This window comes from Arctopsyche grandis, chromosome 1 (genome assembly GCF_051622035.1).
Source record: "Arctopsyche grandis isolate Sample6627 chromosome 1, ASM5162203v2, whole genome shotgun sequence".
NCBI lineage: Eukaryota > Metazoa > Arthropoda > Insecta > Trichoptera > Hydropsychidae > Arctopsyche > Arctopsyche grandis.
Genome location: NC_135355.1, coordinates 23,285,540 through 23,311,674, shown reverse-complemented (window position 1 = coordinate 23,311,674; position 26,135 = coordinate 23,285,540). Strand labels below are relative to the sequence as shown.

General features: G+C 36.3%; 1 protein-coding gene across 1 annotated transcript in view; it reads right to left on the bottom strand.

Moving 5' to 3' along the window:
* Positions 1-127: 127 nt before the first annotated feature.
* The window catches only part of LOC143908988 (uncharacterized), a 60,478-nt gene continuing 34,470 nt past the window's right edge, over positions 128-26,135 (bottom strand). Inside the window, exons 5-11 of the mRNA XM_077426860.1 lie at positions 15,151-20,847; positions 2,458-2,624; positions 2,139-2,333; positions 1,768-2,022; positions 1,507-1,691; positions 1,200-1,408; positions 128-1,124 (exon numbers count right to left, since the gene is read on the bottom strand). Of these exons, the coding sequence (XP_077282986.1) occupies positions 991-1,124; positions 1,200-1,408; positions 1,507-1,691; positions 1,768-2,022; positions 2,139-2,333; positions 2,458-2,624; positions 15,151-20,847 (6,842 nt within the window). The 3' untranslated portion in view covers positions 128-990. The remainder of the gene's footprint in view (positions 1,125-1,199; positions 1,409-1,506; positions 1,692-1,767; positions 2,023-2,138; positions 2,334-2,457; positions 2,625-15,150; positions 20,848-26,135) is intronic.

The window sequence follows — 26,135 nt, the reverse complement described above, 5'->3', positions numbered from 1 at the left end:
GGATTACGTATAGTTCGATTTGTATTAAAAAATATAGTAATTTAAATCCACATGTTATGTAAACACATTTTTTTTCACTCATTCACTAAATTCAATATTGTACAAATAAAAAAAAAAACAGTATATTTAGAGAAAAAAAAAAGTTATATTCACGAAGTAGTAATTATATGAAGCTTAAAATGAGTAATTAAATAGTTTTCAAATTTATACAAAATTTATTTAAAATATACTTTTCATATAAATACAAAATTAAAATTAAGTCATCATATCAATATTTCGATCACAATAAGTGACAGTTTTAAAATACAATCTTATCACATTCCAATTTCATTATATAATATTTAATAGGATTAAGAAAGAAGATTAAAAAAAATCAAGTGTATTTTTAATGAAAATAAAAAACTATTTTGTGTCATGTGTGATACAATCCAATTTGATTACATGGATATGTTTCTGCAAGGTATTGATTTTCCCTTTACAATTGGCGGGGTCATTAAGTTTTATCATAACAATAAATATAAAAGTCTAAAAAGACATAAATGGATAACGAAAAACAGTTTCTGAAGATTTCTATATTTAAAACATGTTTTAATTTGTCAACTCTAAAATATTAATATCAATAAAAATAATAAAAAAATTAAGCCCTCTAATGACAATTCAACAACTCGAAAACATTATCAAATATATTCTAAGAAAGATATTAAAATTGCGGCAAGAAAATAACAATATTTATGAATTAACAGATTTTTTACAAACGCAAGTATATCACACACAACATTTTCAATATTGAAAGCATTATAAATTCAAGTACATAATTAACATGTACATATATAATATTATTAACTAGATGATTAGAAGTGAAAAGAAACAATGTATGTATATAGATGATTAAAAATATTGCAATGTTAATTATTTCGTTGTTCGACATTTGTGCCTACATTATATGTATTATAAAACGATCAGCCTTTTGAAAGTGATAAAATGCAAAAATCAATTGCTGAGTGACGGCCTCAGTGGTACAGATCCTTCAACCCAAAAGTTTGGTCGCTGCATCATTGTTTGCCATAGTGATACTTCTTTTCCTATACTATCCATCCACTGCACTGGGGCACCTAAATATGAGCCTAAAATTTGATAGAAAAATATTTATATACGTACAGTATTAAAACTAAATAGTACAATTATGAATATTTTATTACCAGTGCCTAGTGAGAATCGCACACCACCCATGAAATCATTGGTACTTAGTCTATCTCTATCCCAAACGCTGAGTTCTAATGCTCGCTGTTTTAGTTCAAATAAAGAAACACCCCTGTATAGAAAAGAATGCTCCCAGCGTGGTGATAATGTTCTTCGTATCACAGGTGTTTTTTGCTTAACACTACGCCCTCTCTCTGGTAGAAGGTAGCTGAAATTAAGAACAATTTATATAATATATATGTATATGGAAGATATAATAACAAATTCAAAGCTACATATATGTATATTTTCTCATTAAGATTATACCTTTTGCAGAAAACATCACATAATCCATTTGGTTTTGTCGCGTATAAGTTCTTTGCTTCTTTAACAAGAACATGAAGTGTACCTTTAGTTCGCATATTGGATGTGCCTGACTGTTCAGGAACTTCAAATTTAAGACCAATTATCAAATCGCCCTTGCTTCCTTGTTGTTCTTCGAATTGTTCAGTCTGAAATATTCACGTTACAAAAATAATTGAAAATTTACCCAAGCGCTTCGAGAAGCAGTTAAAAAAAAATACATACCCTTTCTTGTAGATTGTACCATTTTGGTGTGGGGTCATCGAATACCTTGTCTTCGAGAGATAATATCACTTCACCTAAGAAGTCATTACGGCCAAACATGTCCGCATGCCAAATGCTCAACCACAACGAACGTCCACCGAGGGCTTCAATCGGTTGTATAAATCGCAAGGTCTCATCAAAAACAGGTCTGAGCGTATGCTTACGAACCTTTGTTTTTCTTTTACCACTTTTTGACTTATCCGGTAATAAATAAACCTAAAATTTTTAAATTTAATTATAAAAACTGAGTGAAACATTCGTTTGGGAACTCATGAATTTGTTTGCTATAAGTATTTTGAATAAATTTTGATGAATTGTAATTGTGGGCTTACCTTAACGTAAGGATCTGATCTATTTCTTTTTGTATCTACGGGTGCTAAGTCGCGACATCTTTTGATATTTATTTCTAGAGCTCCCATCTTGTAATTATATAACAATCCAAATTCAACTTGACCTCTCACTGTAACCGAACCATAATTACCATCTCCTGCACCTGAATACACACTGGCCATTGATTCTGAGCGTGTCTAAAAGTAAGAATTGATTTTTTTAAGTAATTTTTTATACATTAAAACATTTATCAGATTAAATTTTATCGATGTTAACAAAACAAGCACATATGTACATAACAAACTCAATATCATATTATACCTGAAGTCCACTTCTATTTTGATGCAAAGCCACTAGTCTGTCGATATCATCGTCAGATTCTCTAGTTTGTAACGGTGAAAGAGGTGTCATTGGTGGAGTTGGTGATGCTGATCTCCGAGAAGCATTGACTCTTGGCGTAGATGTAATATCAGCTGAGCAAGATTCATCTATAAAAGAAAAAGTAGAAAATTGAGTACTTAGTAAAGTATTAAACTTTTATTATTAATTGTGACGGATAAATGATTTACAATCTAATATATAATTTCGAAAGAGACTTTGTATGTTTGTTTGGTTCGTAGAATCCGTGACGTCATCGAACAAATCAAAGTTTCTATGCCGACGATATTGATATCGATGAATATTATTTTTTTTTCGATTCAAATAAATTTAATAAATAAAAAAAATAATGTTTAGGTTAGCCATTTGTTTAAGCGGTTTATATTACAAACACTGAGCGAAGCCGGGTAAAACCACTAGTATATTATATAAAAGACCTCAAATTTTTAATAAAAAAATCCCAATGGATCACGAAAACTATTAAGTACCGTCAGAAAAATTTGTGATCTTCAAGTTGGGCACATTCTTTTTTGTTTTTCCGAGTGTTCCGTCGTTAGAGTATTCCAATTTTTGCAAGAAAGTATCTTTACAATTCAAAACATCGCTGATAAATTTGGCAGCATTCGTAGATTTCTCCCCAAATCTCAACGTGCTGTTCCTGCTAGGAGATTTAACATCTTCATTGATACCACTCTTGTCTTGTTCATGGTTGACTAGAGGGAATTCCGCATCCACTCGATCTGAATTAGCTGAAGCGTCACGATCTACGCAGCAAGGACAACAATTGGATAAAATCTTTCTCCATACTCCAGCAGGTTTCCTGTTATCGACTTTTATCTTAGGAGCCGGGACTTGGTGAAATAGATCAACGGTCGTGAACTTGTTCACGTCTTCCATGGATCCTGGATTAGTTGAACTGAATTCGTTACAAAATGACGAATACTTTGATAAATCGTTGTTTGCACGGTATCCCACTAATTTGGGCATTTTCAACACTTAGCTATCACAAGCATAACAATAAAATCGGCATACTTGAGAAACCAAGTAGAGAAAATTAAAACACACACATAATCGCTTATGTCCGGTGCAGATTAAAAGTGCATGTGGTTTGTAATATATATTGATATAAAACCGCAAAATTTGTTTGGATCAACCGAAGCGAATAGTGCTCCTGCTAAACCCACAAATGGAACTGAACAAATTGTCCTAAATGTTTAAATGTTATAAGGTTTTCGAACGCATCCGTTAACTGGGTCTGACATGTAATTACTGGCTGCGTAGGAAGTATGGTTTTCAACATATATATGTTAATTGAACATTAAAATTTATGCTGTTACGAAATGTAACCTTATGGTTATATTTAATTCAAATATTTGACTTCGAAAATAAATTTTATTAATATGTCAAAACATCTGAAAATTTATGTATGATAGGCAAGTTAAGCTACAAATGGACTTTGTTGAATTTTAAACAAAATTTAACTTTCATAATATGTATATGTAAATCCAATGTCTGTAACAGAATTTAATGGCACGGTGTGAGGTTACGTTAACAGATACGTAAGGCGAAATAATTGGTGTCGGAGAGCATGAGGTTAAACGATCAATTAAATTATTGAAAAAAATCATAGGTGAAATAAACTCAATACAAGCTCACAGATGCGTACGTACATTTATACAGACGTATGAGAAAATACTCTTTCCGCTAGCGTTATTTGCGAAACTTAAGCAATATGTGACGGAAATGTGGGAAAAACTTGTTTATTTTTTAACTTGTAGATCGAATTGCTATCCACATGCGGTGGTTGAAAAAAAACCGAAATTTTTGAAATTGGGGATAAAAGAAACAAATAACACTGAGTAACAAAAAAAAATTACCAGAGCGGAGACTAACCAATCTTTACTAAGTTTGCCCCACTGAATTCGAATATGATAATGATTTTTGTTGTTTGGGTCTCCTTTACGAGATATGAGGGCTTAAAAAAATGTGCAATTTTTACAGTTTTTTGGCTTTTGCGGTCTTTAATTCAAAATCTAATATTGCTGTGCTCAAAATGAGTATTGGAATCAATAGTCAGATGTTTTTTCTATTGATTGGGATTTTTTATTGTTTTAAAATACTTTTTTAATTTTTTAAATAATTAATTTTCTAGCAAATTTTAAAACGATTTAAGATTAACGATTAAGATCGATTTGAGTTTTAAAATTTGTTTGCGATATCTAATAACTGTAAAGGGCGGATAGGAAGCGTGCTTTTTCCAGCAATCGGGGCGGTTCGGCTCTATTTACAAAGATACGCTTTGGATCTGCGTGTCTACTTATTACTGTAGTGAGCGGATCGGAAGCGTGCCGTTCATTGTTAATTGTTTGCGGTGCTTTGTTAAAGGTTCGCCGAACCTTTTTTTTTGCACTCTAGCCTTGTAAATAGACCCAAAACGCCCTGATTCCTGGAAAAAGCACGCTCCCTATCCGCCGTTTACGGTTATTAGATATCGCAAACAATAATTTGACGTATATTTTTCACTCCAAATTTTAGATCAATTATATATTATGTAACTTAACTATATTTGTAAAAAATATCGGTAATTAATGAATCTATGTATGTACATATGTATTAAAAATGCCCATACATGTACATATGTATAATATAATGATGCCATATATAATATTAAAAGTCCTTCCGTGACACTTAAAATTTAAAAGTATATTTATAGCGATAACACGCCATATACTTTTACAAAACGTCACACAAGGAAACTTGTACGAAGGTTATTGTCTTATATTTAATGTGAGAAAAAGCACGTTAACAAAAAGAAAAAGAGACTTTGTCCAAAACCCACACGCGCTGAGGCCAATGGCCACGATTTGTCAAAAGCATGGACGAGATTTTAATACCAGATGTGAGATAGACATTTAATTGAAATTGTAAAAATTATGTAGGACACACAAAATATAAAATTATAACCAGACCATAATTGTCATAATGGGGGAAACGTAATTAACATTAGGGCAGGGCAATGCATGGACTTTGCTTTAATTACGACGGAAAAATAAATTATGTATGCGAAATTGTACTCCTGAAAATTGATGGGAGCAGCTTTGCGTGTCATTATCCCATTTTTTTCCACTGGGACACTCCCACAATGGTGATAATTAAACACGACCTCAAAATATCGCTTGTCTGTGGACATTTTAAAATACAATAACATGTAAAGCCCACAAGGCAACCTCGACACAATGCGACGTACATTTCCGATAGAGACCAGCTTTGTAATAAACTGAACACCGTTCGTTGCTCAATAATTGTGATGATTCTCAATTTGAACGCGACAACGCATACACGTATGTATATACATACATATGTACAAACATATGTGAGTCAAGGTTGGGCCGAAACTGTGCGTTTGGATAACCCAGTTGCCAAGCGAGTAATTTTGCCGATCAAAGTCCGAATTTCAAATCGAAAGTGTCCAGAGAAATGCTCTCACTGGCGATCGACCACTTCTCTCGAACATTGCCTTACATTTGATGTCTCGAAAGCGATCATTCGGTTCGGTAAATGGACTGCCTTCGTTGGCTATAATTGGATAAAGGTACATACATGTTTGACTGTAATCTTATTATTGAAACAAAAATTTCTGGATGTATGACATTGTATGAAAAATGTAATATGTAAGTGCAATTTACATATATATAAAAGGTATTTAAAAATAAAGCTTTCTTTCTGTCACTGTAAAAGTTCAATGATTGATAAATCTTCGTCCGAATACTTTACTTGTGTTGTACTCACTCAACTCAACTTACTTTAATTAATTTAAAATGATTTATTGCCCAAATATTAAAAAAAAGTAATGGAATGTTTTGGTAGAAGCCCGAAATGGAAACAAGCATTTTTTCGGATATTTACCACGAAAGCTACGATTTATCGGCAAAACCTACTTATGTAAATGTAACTATTTTCAAAATTTTAAAGTAGCATCCACATATATATCGTTGTAGCGAAGTGATATAGGATATAGGAAAGAAAGTGAAAAAGTTCTAACATTTATTTCCAATTTTGTGTGTAAAAAAGTACGCTATCGACTGTGTCGTTAACTGTACACTATATTACTATAACATTGATGAAATAAGCGTATTAATTTGTTAAGCATGACCGAAATCAAGGGGAAAATTAAAAATTTCACTAAACTATTGTTTCTCAACTATGGGAAATCGTTTTTATGTAGTGTCATCAAAACAATGAACGAAGAGGTTAATTTATCAGTTGCAACTTTGCCACTTAAAAAATAGTCGAAAAATAAATAGTTTTGTTTAGGTGAAATATAAAACCATACAAAATCATCATTGTATTTGATGTTGTAAACTTACTTTGATTAGTTAAGGCAAAACTACGGCCATCTTCTTAGTTACATATGCACACTCCAGTATGCACACATCATTTTTCTCCAAGTACAATGTGTGATATTTCTATTGATTGACAAAACACCCTATAGCTGATTTAAAAATAAAACTAAATGCTATCACTACAATCTGAGAAATACACAGCAAGTGAAAAGTCTTCATACAAAAATAAATAAATAATTCGTTTAATATCTTCTTATAATATAACATATGCATGTAGAAAATCATGCAAGTTCACAAACCCCAAAGAATCTACATACATACCTATATATGCAGATATTGTTAGTTTAAGTAATCGTATTAGATGCTCAAATGAAAGATCAGAATTTTCGCAACAAAGATTTTTCACTGGTATCGAAGGCGTTGCAATCAAAAAACGAATTCGTTTTGATAGTTGTATGGGACATAAATAGACGCCATTAAATTATTATCTCGTGGTGAGCGCGGGTGCGTGGGTAGACGATTCACAGAAGGACAAAATGTCATGGCCGCAAATGTCTGAATACAAGGCACGCAAACTATTTTATTCGACACACACATTTATGTATGTTTAAAATGTTTTAAAACTAGGTAGCAGTAGCTGCAATTACACAAGCTAAGTCTAAAATCATGTACACTTCTAGTAGCAAATCACATGAATTATACATGCAGGTATAATCAGATTGAATAAAAAAAAGATGGTAATATTGAATGTAAATATCGCCTATACATAACCCACATTTGGCATCGAATTGACAGCGTCTGATTGTATGTAATATATTATGGGAACGTGGTATGTCTTTGTCTGAAGTAAAGAAATGAAGCATTCCATTCTAGGAGCACCCACGATCTGACATATCTGCATGAAAATTAGTGCAAACGGTCAATCAGGAAATTCAACTATATTGTAGGCGTAAATGACCGCGCATATCCATCGCAAATTCAGTATTTTTAAGTATAGTTTGTTTTTTAATAAAAAAAAGGATGGAAGAAAAATTTATCTCCATCACTGATTTGCTTCGGTAACGTTACGTTTAGTTGACAATGTATCCAATTGACACAACTCAACGCCCTACTCCTATTTTTAAACCAATGCGTGTTGGATTTTGCTACATTCTCTCTTCGTAAAAATCTTTATATGTATACATATCATTGTCAGGGCCGGCTCAAAGGGGCAGCAGTTAAGAAACGTGCCTAGGGGCACCCTCATTTTTTCTTTTTTGATTTGATTTGTTTCTGTCGCTAGCGCGGAAAAGAGCTTTTCTCAACTGTTATTTTCTCAAAGTTATTTAATAGTTTCTGAATTCAATTTTATGTATTTTTGCAAATGTTTCTCTGGCAAATTTTAGTTTATTAATTTTTATTAACATTATACATACATACATATATTGAACATAAAACGTGCCTATTTTCAATAAAAAATTTCTTAATTAATTTAATTTTAAAAGGTATATTTCGAACGTAATTTTCTTCAACAAATATATTTTATAAAATTTATTGTTTTAAAAAAATTAAAGGGGAGGGAGTGTGGTTTACTTTCGTAGAACAAATATGAAAGTAAATATACATATATATGTATAAATATGTGAAGAGATGATACAAAATATACCTTTTTTTATTTTTATTCACGAATATGTAGTAGTAACTTAAAATTTTGTATATTCGAACATGCAAATATAGCCATCGAAGTTTAAGTGCATATTAACTGTGTGTTTGTATTATTAAGGGTTATTTGTACAAGTTCGAAATTTCAAAATATTATGGTAAAATTGTGATTTTGTGGTCGTATCCTGTTTATTCCCTCGCATCTATTGTTACTTCAGACAAAATAAGGAAACGCAAACAATGGCAACATTTATGACTCAACGGAAAGAATCCAAGTGGAAAACAATGTAAGACGCCACTGAATCGAACTAACGACGTCAGATCGATTACCAACTCAAACATATAATAACTGAAATTTTTTTAATATATAGTATATCTGTATATGAATATATACTTTACAAGTGTGAAATGTTTAGAAAATAACAGTTTCCAATGGAGCGATTTTCGTTTTTATAGTCGGCACAATACAGGGAGAAAAAATAAGTTAACAGACCGGTATTGAAAGAAGTTAACGTACGTGCGTGGAACTGTTAACCGCAACCAGACAAACCACTTTCGCTTAACTCTTAGGAGAAATAGAAGAAGTCACCTTCGGAGGACATGGTTTTACAATTCGCCAAGTCGACGAATAAAAGTATACCTCCAGGTATTTCTTTCAAACGATGCTAAAATATTTTTTAACCGTGAAATGGTTACACGATCACATCGACCTATACGAGAGTATCATGCAAAAGAAGCAATTATCGAGTAATTAAATCAGAAAGAAAATTATAAGAGTGGAACTTTGTATTAAATATAGCATATTAAAAGATATACATACGTCATGTTACGCAAAGCGAGTTTCTAGTCTATTTGCGTCTAAAATGTTACTATTTCGTATCAAAGTACATAAATTCCTGTAAATATTTAGGAAGTACTGGAACACTAGTTTACTATCGACATTCATCAAATTAGAAACCTATATGTATATTATAATAACAAGCCTCCACTGTTTTAGTGAGTATTAGAAAAGTACACTAAATAATAAATAAATAAATATATTAATATATTTCAATTAATAAAAAAGTACGCAAAAAATTTCAGTGAATGGCAAGTTACTTTTACCGTTTCTAATGTAATTATAAAATTACAATACTTTCTTTTTGACATGTCGTTTACGAGTTATGTCAACATTGAAAGACAGTTGAAAAGTTTTTCTTTATGGTAAAATTCATCGGAAACGCTACAAAAAAACAAGAAAAAGTGAACTCAAAAACGAATACAGTACACGATAAAACGGCGATAAAGATCAACCGATCGTCCCAGTTTCTATCGCTAAGATTTATGAGATGTTAATCTATTAACATGTGAAACGAACGAGAAGAAAGTAATTTTTTACACAAATGTGCAACCGCATAACGACATTATCCGAAAAATATATCAAAATCTCTGAAAATAGCCACATATCACTAACACATAGGAATAAATTAATTTTGAAATCGTTTGAGGGCCGTAATAACCAATTGTTAATGTAAATTTTACAACAATGCATGCATGAAAAATATGTAAGTAGATATGACAGGTTTACATCGCGAATAATGCAGTTTTTAGAATTAACGCTCGAGCGCAGAATGTAATATTTGATTAAAATTTAAACGAAACCTGCTAACTACATATGAAAACAAACAATGTACCACTACTGCGTATATGTACATATTATAAATTTTAAAATAAACACAAATATATGTATGTATTTAGTTAGATATATAATATGTATTTAGTTAGATATATACATATATGTATGTACATGAGTGACCATGGTTATATGATGAACATAACTACAATTACCTATTGTTAATAATATAAAATTGTACTTCGAATGAATCAACACAGCACGCTTTAGTACATATGTAGGTAATAGAATAAGAAAAGCAAAGGAAAATGACCTAAAACGTGAAACGCCATTTAGACTCTAACGCGCGAGTAAGACAAAAACCCATATAGGTAATTTACATACATACATATGTAGATATGTATGATGCATGCAAAGCACAATTTAAGTAAAAAAATACTTTATTTCAAATTTAACGACCGAAAATATATATTTAAAATTAATAAAAGCGCAAATGAAAATAAATGTACCTACATATGTACATAGATACTACATTTATACTGATACTCGAGTACTAAGCGACATTGAGCGATTGTTTTTCTACGCATCTACCGAATTTGAGAATCATCAAAATAAATTATCGTTTCTAATACTATTATACCTACTTACTTATCTTACAATCGGCAATTTAAATTGAATCAACACGCGAACAGTGTAGTACGTACGATAATAAGTACCGTTTCTTTATTTAAACATATGGTGACATTATTACTAGCGGTAACACGTAAAATAATAACAACACACACACACATGAAACTAAAAATTATTTTATTAAAATGTATGCCTGTTATATTGTGTACTGAACGGTGTGAGAATTTCTGATCTAAGCGCTGGAAAAGCCGTCAAGGCCGATAACTCTTCGTTGCGATAGAAAGGCAGTCAGTCTACCGAGTCACCAACATCATTGCGAGGAAAGGTAGTCGGATAAGAACCGAACAAATATAACACAATGCTAAAACAACACTCCAAACTCTTTACATCAAAGTAGGTATGTGCATACGTTGTAGTTTACGAGTGAAAAGAAAGCGTATTTGAAGAAAATTGTGCTAACACCCGTACATGTGGCGCACAGCTGATCAAATCTCGCCAAGGTTTTTTAGTAACTTTATAGTAAACGTCAACGTAGTTAACGAGGAAGCATTGTGTATCTAAAAAATATATGATTTCCATGATTCTCGTGCATCTTCAGCGTGCGATTGACCTGCCGTTGTTGTTCTCCGATCACAACCTCGCGTGATGATTACATCATCGTCCGAAGGCCTAAAATAAACCGAGACAAAACGTTCGGGTACAAGCAAAATAATTTCATACGAAACTGTACATAATTCCTGATCGAAAACAGAACCGTTAAAGCGTAACAATTCGAATTTATCAGATCAACGTGACATGTCAAAACCCACATGGAACGAGCGAGAGGTCACGTGCAAAAAATTTAAATGGGAAAGTCGAACGTAATCAATAAATAGTTTAAGTGGTACTTTATCTAATGTGCATGCACGTTGTGTTTTATCAGCAGAAAATGATAACAAACGTACAATCGTAAAGTGTTCGCCTAGTATTATTAGAACACTTCAAAATGCTTCTACATAGTACCTATGTACTTACAAAATGCACATATGTATGTGCATTTTAAATGCACCGACTGCTGTTAGTCTATTAGAAAGCTTCAGGTGGCTAACATTATGTAAAATGTAGAATTTTGGTACTAATTGATTCTAATGTACATCTGAAGTGACCCTAAAAAGGGACCGACAGAGTGAGTTAACAGTGATCTGATAGCATCTAGTGTCACGGATTGATATAGTTTATAAGCATTTAAATTTACGCAACGCAATAACTTCTCTTGAAGCTCTAATTTACGTTAAAAGGACAATTTCGATTTTTTTTAATAATAAGCATCCCAAGGAAGAGCAAAGTAGGGTTGAACAATATAAGAATTCCTAGTAAGATGTACACAATGTAAGTAGTGGCCGTTTCAAATACGAGTATTTTCATTAAAAGGCATTTTTCACAAGTGGCCTTATACATCTGTCCATAAGAATTGCATGCATATATAACAATGAAGGTCTATTCATACTATCCACCAGTTTACAACTTTAATTCATACTATACAGGAGCACACGATTCGGCACGTTCAGACTTGTTTTAGCCAAGTGCAAGACAAAATCGGCTTACATATATTTACAATAAAGAGCGCGATGATACGGCACAATATTGCTTTGCATCGTATCCACGAGTCAATGCTGTCACAATATGACGTTTCCGAAAATATCCAAATGCGCATGCATGCACACTTTTGTTAGCACGTGTGCACTCGCTACTACGAGGACACGCTGTGGGTGAATATATTCTACTGTTGGCCAAGGAAAACCGGTTTTGCTTGATACGATATGGTGACATGCACTGCTGTATAGTATGAATATACATATTAGACTGTTGTTACTTGCTGTTACGTCTACGCCACGTAGATATGGATGTGTCTATATAATATGTATCTAAGATTACTTTTCGGGTAAAAGTCGGGATTCTCGACAGGGCGGACCCTCTAGGCTCGGAAGCGAGGCTAGGTCGACCCGCTCCTTCCTGTGATTTTGGTGCTCTTTGTGAGTACTTTAGTATTGACGTGCCCTGAATTAACTCGATTTTTACCTGATGAAATACTCCGAAATATACTGCCTGGTTCGCATATAATTTCGGACGGTTGGACAGCGTACGAAAATATTCCACATATTGCGAATGGAATATATACGCATTCGTTTGTAGTTCATTACAAATTCATCTAAATGTGAATCAAAACGGGCACGCGTTGTGCCAAATTGACGCCTCATCTTTCTTTTAACACGCATCCACATATTTTCCACATTTTGCGTATGTATTTCATTATCATTTGGATCCACGAAATTACAACCACTTTTACCGGAATTCGGAATATTTCCGTACGCTGCCCAACCGTCCGAAATTATATGTGAACCAAGCAGTATATGCCGGAGTATTTCATCAGTTAAAAGTCGAGTTAATTCAGGGCACGGAAATACTATTGGCATCGCAAAGAATAGCCAATCACAGGAAGGAGCGGGTCGACCGAGCCTCGCTTCCGAGCCTAGAGGGTCCGCCCTGACGAGAATTCCGACTTTTACCACTTTTCGTATTACTGGTTATGTGCAGTTGCCAGCAAGCACATACTGTGGTAGTATGAATAGACCTTGAAACGTAAAGATATTTTGAAAAAGTTATTTTTAATAAAATATTGTCGCTTTTACTGGATAAGGTGACACACTGTCTAAAAAATATTATTACAATATAATAAGCCGAATTTTCAATTAAAACGTATGCCTAAATTTTTACGGTAAATATCGCAAGACATAGTGAAGATAGTGGAAATTTGCCTAACAAGCTAACACTGTTAAGTAACTGTAGAAAATTTGGCATTCTTCTGTATTATTTGAAGTGGTTGCTTAATTTTAACTTGGAGCGCATATGCATATAGCGGTTTGTTTACGTCGATTAGCATACAATGGCGACGATGGCCGATACTACATAGAATGCTTGTACGAATTGTCCATAAGACAGGTCGGATAAATTTGTTGTCAGTGGGCTACAGAGAATAAAATAAACTTCAGTAAGTTACAGAAAATTTTGAACTTTGACTAGGTATCGAGGAGTCCTCACCCACACGTCGATATGAAGGGAAATCGTAGGTGTAATTTGTTTATAATATTTTTTGCTTTATCCCACTTTTACTTCGCTAGTACCCAGCACTTTTGCTCGACGCGGCATTTCAAAGATCCGTTCCCATGACTCGAGATTCTATTGTTGCCGGCTTCGGCTCAAAAACGTGGTAAACGAAAGTTGGAACGAGACAAGAAAAATAAACGCGGCTTTGCGGTATCGATCGGCACGTGAACATTTTCCGAAAACAATACTCGCCCGTAGAAGAAAACACGCAATTTCCACACGCATGCAAATGAATTTTACATAGAAATGTCATCGATGATTATTTTTGCCACAAGTGTGGCGTATATCGTGCTATTTACTTATCAATAGATAATGAATAATACGTCTTGTACGATCGATAATATACAATTGCAGACAAAAAAGGTTTCGTATATCCATATGTACATACGTACATATAATATTATATTTACCACATACCACAACGTTTAGTATAATCGAAAAATGGACTTATAAGACAATGGAACTAACCCATATTAGTACTTACTGTTTTTTTTTAAATCAATAAGAAGACACATACATTTTAATTTACAAATTTTTGAGAAATGGATTCGAGATAGAAAAAAAGCCTTGATTTTACAAGACTTTATGTTTTATATTTTGCTTTGAATTACTTACTGGGTGTGGCATATTTTGATTTATTATCAAAATTATCAAAATATGCCACACCCAGTAAGTAATTCAATGCAAAAAATAAAACATAAACTCATTTAATAAAATTAAGTAAAAAAAAACTATACTACAAAAATAAAAAAAATATTTTGTAATTTATTTAATGTCATTAAAATATATTTTGTTATTATTTCAATTAAAATCATATTTTGGGATGATAATTTTGATCTATGAGATAGTTTCATTCTACGAGTAATCATTATACGATAAATTCTATAACCCATTTTATAACGTGCGAATCACAAACAGCCCGTTGAAATGCGAAAGTGTATTAAGAAACGATTAAAATTACATTATCTGAACAATATTTGACGCACTCAAAACATATTCACGCAATAACAAGCGATGATGTAACGTTCAGAACTCATCGTAAAAACCTGTCCGGTCTAAAGGTAAATACATTTGTATATTTCGTTAAATTAATTATAAAATTAATGAGTTACGATTCTAAGCCGCCAAAGTCAACTGGTTTCGCTCTACAACGAGCTCTAGCACAACACTCGAGTTGCGATTGGAAAGTTGCACATTTCTTGTTTTAGCCATGCGAACGAACAATCACTTGCACTTTTAAAAATACTTAAATGTATATTCGCTTACCTGTAGCAAGTACGGAGGTGGATGAAGAAGGTACTGGAGGAGCACGACGACGATCGCGTCTAGCATGCAGGCCAGGTGCTGAAACTGCTCTCTGAGCCCTGCTGAAGCCTGGGGGTCTGTAGCGTGCGCTTTTGACATAACTTCCTGTCGTTGTGCTGCTGCTACTGCTTCCGACGGTTGGAAGTCTCGGCAACGAACCAGTGGCTCCTCTAGGCCTTCTCTCCTCGTCCTCTTCTCCATCAGCAGAGTCGCCAGAATCAGGTACACTTGAACGGCGTCTGGGGCCTCGAGCACCCCCTACCCACAACCTTTCTTCGCTGGCAGCACCCCCGATAGACCCGCAACTGCGCACTCTGTCCAATTGTTCCCGCGAAGGACTTTTTTGATGGAATAACAGATCACCAGCTGAGCGTCTCTTTGCGGCCAATGCACTAGCACTAACGGAACCTTCGGCACCGAGCAGAGACAATTTGTTGCGAGAATCGGCGGCCATGAGGGCCGATTCGAAACTTCCCCGCCATGAAAATCGTTCATAGTCACTGGCTTCGCGTTCTTCCGTTATGTCTGAAACACCTCCGGATTGATGAAGCGTGTTTCGCGTATTTTCGCCCAAAAGCAGATCGTGGGATTTGCTGCGCGGCAACAGGCCGTAACTCACTGAATCGTCCAACCTGTCCATCAAAGGCATGTCGACCGCACTTTCATCGTCTTCAGTCGTAGATGCCGATGAAACTTTGTGTTGCAATCTCTTATGATATCTCACTTTGGGTGAAACGCTCGCGTGCGACTCACCACTGGAAACTTCATGCATTAAAGCCACTAATCTATTGCCGATGTGATGCATGACTTTGGCGAACAAGGGTGGAGAATTGTGAGGGGAAGCTGCGTCACTTATCAACTTATCTGGTTCTGCCGTGGTCATTTTACTCAAAGAAGCGACCAATTTTTGATAAACGAAAGCAGTGTCCTTGTTGAATCCAGAACCGTCATCGTCGACAGTCTGGTCTTCATCGACAATAACTTCATTGGCAGCATTCTTATCAAAATTACTTATTATTTCTTTACAGCTATCGGAAATTTGTTGTTGCAAAGCAGATTTCATTCCGCTGGCACCTTCCAAATCGGAACTGGTGTAATCGGAAGAATCATAAGAATCACTCCAGGTGTCCTCACTAGATAAATATTCAACGATTTCTCTCACTTCTTCGTCGCGTATTCCAGGAACCGTTTTCATAAGCCTAGTCAACTCATTTTCGAAATATACAAGTTGTGGTGGTTTTGTGCCTCTCCTTACACGTGGACTAGGAACAGGTCGATTCAAAGTAGGAGTCGTTGGCTTAGAAATAGTATTGGAATTAGGAACATTGTGCATATTTTGAGCATTTGCAGAGGCAGCTACCATACTTTTAAAGAATTGCCTCATTTTGTTCATCATTAAATTCGTTTCTTCGTCCGAAGACCAGTTATTAAAACTGTCTTTTCGAATGAGTGAATTGGCGAGTAAATTTGCCGTCACAGGAGTATCATATTTATCTTCTAAATCGATTTTATTTTCTTCAGCTATTTCTTCTAAATCTAATTTCAATTCTGATGTTCTATTCACAGTCCATTCGTTGCCATTACTATTATCGTTTCCATTCTTCAATAAGTCATCACAACTGCCGACAAAACCACTATCTCTACTTGTTTGTTTTTTGCTATTTGCCAAATCTAAAGCTAATGGTAAAAATTCCGGTTGTGGGGTTTTGTGGCCGTCTTCTTCGCCTTCTGATACGGAACGCGTATCGTCATTTAATTCGTCTCTTAATTCCATTGAAAATCGTTTTTCTTCGCCGGGAGAATTCCGTGACTTTTTGTTCTGTTTCTTACGTTTTACGGTATCACTCTGACTGTCAGATTTTTCGAAACCTCCCAATTCATCATACGTGTCCGCTTCAGTGCTAGACTCACCCGAATCGAGTTGAGTTTCAGCTTGTAATTCACTATTCGTCAAATCAGCACTAGCCAAAAGATTATCCAAAGACGACGAGTGTGACCTTCCCGTACCTCTCGCCCTAACGAGACGTTTCCTCCTCTGTTCCGGACTGGGTCTACCCTCACTATCACTACCCACACTACCCGACCCATCAGAATCCCTCCTTTCGGTCGGAAATCCCATGAAACCGGTGAGAAAATATTTTTCTAATCTAGAAGAAGCCAACTCGGCAGGATCTCTCGACTCGTTCCCGTTGCAGTCTTCGTTTCCGGGTAGGGAATCTACCCCTTCGCTGCATATACTGCTCGTTTCCGATATAATGTCTTCGTTGTCGTTGATGCCGTGTTGTCCGTCGCCGAGTCCGAAGAAAAAGTACTTTTCCAATTCGGTCGCCGATATCGGTCTGATTTTTCTGATGCTCTGTTCAGCTTCGCTCTCCTCGCAGCTCTCTTCTACGATTGTGTGTAGCGTGAAATCGATCGCCGATCGGTGATATCCTCTGAGCTCCTCTTCGCGGTCCATGGAAGAGGAGAGAGTGACTTCGTCTCCGGAATCGGTGTCGGTTGGCGAAGTGGTGACCCTGTCGTCTTCGTCGTGGCTGAGATCTTCGACCCAGGAGTCGTCGTCGGCGAGACCTTCTTCTAAGCAAACGACAGCAGAGAGGGTGTCGCCGTTGGTGACGACGGTGACGTCGCCGACGTCATTGTGGTAAGCAGCCGGCGGGGTGGGATGATGGTCATGCTCACCACCCTGCCAGTTGGTATGATGGACTGTGACGTCAGCCATGAGTCTGGTGGTGTCAGTAGTGACGACAGAGACCTGGGGCAGGGCGTCCTGCGTGATCATGACGCGACTGGTATACCGCGCAGCGCCGTCTGCGCGGCCGCGCCGCCACTCCGCGACTGACGCCGATTTCTCTTCTGGCCCACCGTTTTCCAAGCAGGTAGCCTCTTTAATTAGTAGCTCGCTAAGCGTACGTTCAATCCCCTTTACCAAATCAACATTGCCTCCATTGCACCCATCCAAACTCCCCTTGGACACCCCACCCACACCCGACGACCACCCACATCCGCGATCGTCCACATCATCAACGTCGTCCTTGGTCAACGTCAAACTCTCAACATCATCCTCTCTCTCGGTCGATTCATATGCGACCTTACTGCTAACCTTAGGACTGATATCGTAAAAGTCAATCGTTTTCGAGTCATAATACAAGTCATCATTTTCATAAGGATTCGTTTCATAATTCTTCGACCGTTTAGAGTTGATTTCATTTTGCACGCTATCGACGTTTACATCTTTCATGTTTGTAATCAAGTCGTACACTTCACTATCGTTGCGCTCTATGATGGAATTAACAGTTTTCACCTTATCGCCGAGAATGGCTATCTTTTCCGAGATGGTATCTTCGGCGTGACCGTTACTTTTCGCTACGTCCGACACAATCAAATCGCCATTGTACGTATTCAGCATGTTGTCGTCGCAGAACCGCTTGAACTGTTTCGACGAGGATTTGGCGCTGAACTTTATCGGGGGTGATGTAATAATGCACGGATCGGAAACGGCGGCAGATTCAGGCGGAGTGTCATCATCATCATCATCATCATCGTCGTCGCCCGGCGATTTCAGATCGTTGTTTTCAACACCGGAGTCCGACTGTGTGTCGAATGTTGGGCTTTTCGTTCCGCCACGCGGATTTTCATTGTGCGAGACCGCTAGTTGCGAGTCCTCTGGAGCGCAACGTTGCGTTTGCTGAACAAGTGTTACGGCACATTGTTTTGATTCATCATTTGCCCCATCTTCGGCCGTCGCACTGTCTGATTCCACATCCTTAACGTTAATGACTGCGTCCATGTCTTCAGTCGAGTGCTGTTGGTTCAAAACATTATTAGCGGCCTCCTCAATCGTCAACGGTTTCGTTTCGTCAACAATAGGTGACAATTCAGTTTTCAACTCGCGCACATAATTCAAAACAATTCCACAATCCAATTCAGTATCCGTATCGTTATCAGAACTACACGAGTCACTGCTATCTGTGTTGTCTTCGATATCGGAAGACGAATCTTCCGCGTTCATTTTGAACACTTTAGAGAATCGTCTACTGCGTGGTTTTTCAACATTTTGCGATTTATCTTCAGAATCAGAACTAGAGGAATGTTCGTCTTGATCTACTGGCGATGCTCTAGAAATGGCAGCGTCTCCATCACTAGTACAAATGTCACTGCTGTCAACGGTGATGTTATAACTACGCCTCACTCTTACTCTATTTTCGTTTTCATTGTCGCTGGACGCTGCAGATTCTGACGATGTGGGGAAAGCACTTTCAGCATCCAAATGTCCGAGCGGTACTGGCGATGAAGTCTCGACGCGTAATAGATTTTCATCGTTAATGTCATTATGAAATAGTGTTGGCTCGGCCAAATCAGAAGGCGATTTCAAATCGCTGGCGTGTAAGGCTTCTAAGCTGATGATCGGGTTTGGAACCATTGTGGTAGATAATAAGGAGCCGTCCGGGCTATTGACATTTCGGGTATACTCCTCGGCTATCGCGGCGGTACTCTTCACGTCGAGTAGCGAACAGTTGTCGGTTGTCTTATCAGGCGATTGCACATCCCCACCACAACTGTTTTGTCGTTCAATAAGTGAGCTGTCGCATGTTGGTAGTTCGCAGATAGAATCAGACATTTGGATAGTGTCGTCGTCGTCATTAGTGGCTTCGACGGACGAGGGCGTTGCCTCTGAAACGTCAACGGAAGCAGCCAATTGACAGCTGTTCACTGAGGCCTCTTCGACAGCCTCCGATAATTTTCCATCTGTTTCAGATTCGGGTTTGCTCACAGACTGTTCAACGACCGAAGAAGACGGCTTCGCTTCGTTATTCGAACGCAATTTCAATAATTCGGCATCACTTTGCTCTGCTTGTTTAACTTCGCCTTGCAACAGCGCACTTGCGAAATCTGGCGGCATCTTGTAAGCGCCTTGTGTGAGAGCCGAAACGGGAATATTAATATTTGGATTCAAGCTTTTATAAGTAGTGAGATCAGCCGGTGATTGTAGAAACTCTGGTGGGAAGGGCCAGCCTATTCCTTTTAACTTAAGCTTCATCAAATCAGGGTATACTAACATAGAATCCCAGAGCGGGACAGGAACGGGAACGGGCACCGGGACCGGTACAGGAACATATCTAGGTACGGCACCGCAGCTTCTGCAGCTACCGTCCGAAGCACACTGCACCGTTCCCGCCCTCATACTATTCAAAACTCCACACACATCGTCATTTTTATCACCACTATCCGGAATGTTTTTGCTTTGTCTTAACTCTTTTCTTCTAGCTAATAAACTATCGGTAGATGAATGTGAGAAACTGCTCGTTGTGGGCTCATCATCAGTGTCACTTTCCCTATATTTTCTTCTCACCGATGGACTACTGTAAGGTGATTCATAGCCAGTAATTTTACGAAGCACTTTTGGGCTGCCGAAGGGTGTACTCCAATTCCAGTCTTTAAGTATTGGTTTAATCGCGTTGCTGCTCGATTCAAAATAGTCCCAATCGCAATCTTCCAAGCTGAAGTTGTGCGTTATCGATGATGCCGAAGACGAACTATCCTCGTTCTCTTCCTCTTTCGACGACGAATCAGAGCTGATGAATACCAATTTGTAATCCTCTGGATGCATGCGGCCTGGATCGAGATCGGACACGTCTTCTCGAAGAAGACCTGCGCCTGAAAAATTAATAATATAACATTAAAAACAAAAAATAAAAACCAAAAAAAAATCTGAATATTAATAAGAACTTTAAGGATTTTATTTACCACATGAGTATATTTTTCGAAAACTACAAATTTGTAAACCTTTCGGTATGTACATATTATGTCAAAGCGAAATCATTGATTGATAGTAAATTACAAAATGTATATTTTTATTCCACGAAATTTCAGATGTAATAAAAACCTCTCATATGCGTTGGTACTATTAGGCAAAACCACATCCACATAAGGATAAAACTGAATCCCTGACACGAACAATTTATAGTATTACCCTTTTCGACTAAAGATCAGATGAAAAAAATCAGGTTTTCCCCACCTCGAAATTCTTTGAAATATTAGATCAACACTACTATGACTCATTCGCAATCGATGCATCTCAAATTGTAATAGTAATAATAAATATATTTGTACAATTTTCCAATTCACAGTTGAGGGCATATTAATTATCAATTGCAATGCAAATGTGACGCATTTGCAGTAAGTATAAAAATAAATACAGAATACAAAACCATCCATAAATTCAAATCACGTAAGTTGAGTCGCTTTTACATATATACTACTAGTTGTTTTACCCGACTTCGCTTAGTATTTGTAATATAAACAGATTAAACATGGCGAATCCAATAGTAAATATTCATATGTTTTTTTATTAAATTTATTTGAATCGAAAAAAAAACCAACTCGTCGTCATAGACATTTTGACTTGTTTACGAAGTTCCCAACCAATGTTACTTACATACAAAGTCTCTTTCGAAATTATATATTAGATTTAGGAACAAAATCGTTTATAAAATACGTTTCTTTACATGTATGAATGTGCCTACATAAGCCTGAAGAAAATTACACAATTGTCAAATTGAATAAAGCGATGAAGAAATAAAAGATTTCTTACAATCGGTATGATCTCGACCTCATTACGACACAATACTTATTATTTCATTACTTTTTAACACTTCCGCTGCTAATGTAACATTCAGTCAATGAATTTTTAATTGAACAATATTACAAAAACATAAGGCATTTTTAACTCATCCCCAAATTTAACGCGCCCTTATAAATATGTAATATGACTAAACAACAGCGTATTGATGTCGCTAATATTATCCGCACGGTTGAGTACCATTATTCATTAGACATAAACACGTATCACTCGAGGTAGCAACGTAAAAATTTCACGTAAGAGGGTGGAAATTCGTAAATTTGAAATACAATGAATAATTACAAAAATAATCACTAATTCGGAAATTTCATAAACGACTGGAAATTCGTACATTCGAAGTATTGTAAAAAACTTTTAACTTACAAATAGCACGTGGTTACACAGAGAGCGCGATAATTTCCACACTTTCCAATGTGATTTGTCTTCGTAGAGACGTCACTGGCACAAAATTAAAGTACGAACTGATCAAGTTCAACATTGGCACATGGCGAATTTATTTATAAAGTGCATGTACAAACAATAGTTGGCCGGTTACGAGACGGTCGACATGTTATGCAAGCGAGAGCAGCGGCGGCGCGCGTCACTGGTCGACTCGCCGCACCGCACTGAACTAGTGAGCCACTGGACCGGCAAACGGGAAACAAAGGGGCCCCCTGTCCGCCCCTGGTGAGCCGCCCCCGCTGTAGGCTCAGTCGCGTAGGACGCCGCCCCCAAGTTTCGCCTGCATACGACCATATTTGCAAGGCAACGGACTGCAACGACGGAACCACCTGGTGGGGCAAAAACCTGCACTCGAAACCAGACGAAAATAATCGAAAGTACAAACACATCTCGATTTCAAAACGTGTATCATATTATATGCATGTATAGGTAGGTATACCCCAGGGCTGTGGATTCGTTAAAAAAGTCTAATTCTCCGATTATAAAAATTAAAAATCGACCTTTTCCTATGCCATTGTGTAAGAACATTTCCAGATACCTACATCCATAAAAAAGTTGTAATTTCACCAAGCAATTCGACGAATGGGCTAATTTTCGAACATTTCTGGCTCGTCACGGAGATCGCTTTCATACATACCTATGTATATTTGGGAATATTTTTTGCATTAATTGTTTAACCCTTTGAGTGCTGACGTCTTTTCTGTTGAAAGCCTGCCACGCTGCAAATTTCGCCAACATTTCCAACTGGAATTATTTAGAAATCCAATAGAAAGCAGGTATAAAAATTTTAGCTAATCCAAAAAAACCCTAGATGACTACCGCCGAGGATTTCGAGTTTTGTAAAGGTGTGTTTAGACTCTCTAATATATCTTGCAACAATATAAAATAAACAAAAAAAGTCTATCGATGAACGTATTTTTCCAAAACTAGTTCCATCTTCTTCATTGTTGTTAAAATGTAATGCTCAGTTTAAATGCCAAGCCACAATCTAAAATACTCAGCAGTTATGGATTTCCATCGAGAAATTATGCTATGGTTATAAATTCAGAGATTCAGGTGCAAACCAGTCTTTATAAACATTGTCACGGATTACACGACCCATGTGCAATGCATTTTTTTCAATGCTACCTGGAAGGGCTTAGCGGATAGTATTCTTGTTTATTTTTTACATACTCAAAAACAACGCCTATCGGCGTATTTCCGGCTCATAGACTTTTTGGCAAAACGGCGATAGGCGGTGGTCAGCATTCAAAAGGGTTAAAAGAATAGCCGCCATATTCAACTTCAACTAGTCAGGCTAATTCAAACGCCTTTTCCATAACTTTTATTAAGATTTCACGTCTTAACACTTGTTAGTATCTTGTCTAATGTACATACATATGTATTTAGAGACAAAGACAAAGATAATAAATGCGTCTTAGATCTGCATACATTGGGTATTGGTAAATCACTTTTGTCGCAAACGCGAGCCATGCGTTTATTAATATTCACATACATACATTATTTATTATATTAAGTATTGCACATACATACATCTATTAATTAAAAAAAAATTAATACATAATCGCCTTAATCTGTATGTAAATGTGTAAAAAACAATCTCCTTTCGATTCGACATACGTCACAGTTAAAAGACTGCCAACATGAGCTGAACGTGGGGGAACTCAAATGTGAAGAGCAGATCCTTATGTTGACCAGTGGACAAGACGCGAATCAGCCAGAGTGCACGTGAACATGCAAAAATGAGTTTGATGCCTTGCTAGCATCTTTTACTATCATCTTCCTGTTAGCACGGTAGACCGCAATCTGTTTATGCTCTAAAGCAGAGCATCGTAACCTCTGGATATTCGCGGCATACATTGTTTACGACTCGTAGAGTTTTTCAGCTACGTACATACATATGTAATCGGCAGTCGCTAGTTATTCCGTATATGCATAGGTGACAAAACGCTAACTAACATCGGTTTTCTCCCTCACACGCGATCTCACTCGCACGCATTAGGCCAAAGTGCTGTTTGGGGAACAAATATTGCCACGGCACACAGGTTAAGATGCTCTGCTCCAAAGAATATTTTGTTAAACAAGTGTGCACAGAAACGGCTAAAAATATTGAAACTACATATGTTGCTTCAAATCTATGTATGTAGCTATATATTGTAAAATCTGATTCGTTTGGAGAGATGAACGCGCGCGCACTTAACACAAAATTCCGACCAAATTTAATTAAAGAAGGGTTAAATTTTTTTGTTACGAAATTATCGTTCAAATGAAATAATAAGTCGTTATAGATGAGTATTCATTTGGAGAGGCACAATTTCGAATGTTTGGTGAATAAATCAATGAAAATTTTCAGAGCGGATGTAAAAAGAACGAACTCATTTGTAGATCGACAACTATAATTTGCATAAAAGAAAATCAAAGTTTAATTGGAATATACTGACTCGGAAGACTCTATGTATTTACACATATGTAGTCCATTACACATTGTACACAATGTCCATTATAAATTCAGATATATGAAAGTCTTGGCATGAAACCATTAAAGTTCATATAAGCTTTCGAACAAAATTTTGTCGACTTCACAAAAAACGTCTTAAAATATATACATATGTGATTTAATTGATAGAATTTTGAAAGAAAAAATTATACAACGGACGCCTAAAAATGGTGGAAAAGTGAAGTGAAGTAAAATTCAACGAAAACAAATTTAAAAATCGTCTGTGTATTATGCGTAAATAAGGTAACAAACTTCTGTATGAAGGTCAATTTCTGAAAGTTATTTAATACAATAATTTTATTTTTGCTTTATCATGGACATTAATTTAAACTAAAACTCATAATTCTAGAACTTTTACGTTAATTATTATGACTCTTTATAGAAGAGTCATTTTATGAATCGTCTGTAATATGAGTGTATTAATAGTGGTAACATTAACTGACATTTTAAAAATTAGCAATATTACGAAAATGACAAATAAACACGCATTCAGTTCTATTTATATTATCCAGCACTGCATGCCAATAGCTCGGCATACATAAAACTGCACGAAAATGACTAGTTTTATTCATACATATGGATACATACAGAGCGCAGTATTGCTTGCGTCGTATCGTCGATTCAATATTATCACAATATAATGTATCTGAAAATATTCGTTTACGCATGGATAGCACTTTCATTAGTTTGGGTGCACTCGCCACTATGGCGTAACGTCATGTGTTAATATTTCCAAATTAGCCAAAGAAAATCGGTTGTGCTTGATACGTTTCGGTAACGTGTACTGCTGTATAATATGAATAGATCGAGTCGGTTACTGCTGTTACGGTACGCCACGTACATACATACATACAATTACGGAGCATATACATATATGTACATATGTGTCCATAATGGTTGCAAACCAAGCGGCTGCATGCTCATTTCGATTGAATTTTGACTGTTTGAATGGTGTTGCGCTGATAACATTTCGATGTACATTGATGATAGGCAATTCTTAAAATTGAGTTGGATCTTTCTGGCAAGTTTACAATGGCAAAGTATGAAATGAGCATGCGGCCACGTGGTTCACAACCATTTGTACTGCTACTGTTATAAATGAACCTTTAAAGGGATAAAGATCTAAATTTAATGAAATCTAAACACAAGACAAGACAAGTAAACCAGACTGATAATATTATAATAATTTCGAACTGATTTGTCAGTATCATAAATAAAATAGGATACGTGTGACGCAAGCATAGCATATTTGAAAATTTAATAAAATCTGACATTAAAAATATTTTTTACGTGTAAAATCTGTTACGGAAGCGTTATTAAAACCTCATCGCACCGATGCGAATACTCGATTCAGACGTAAAACCG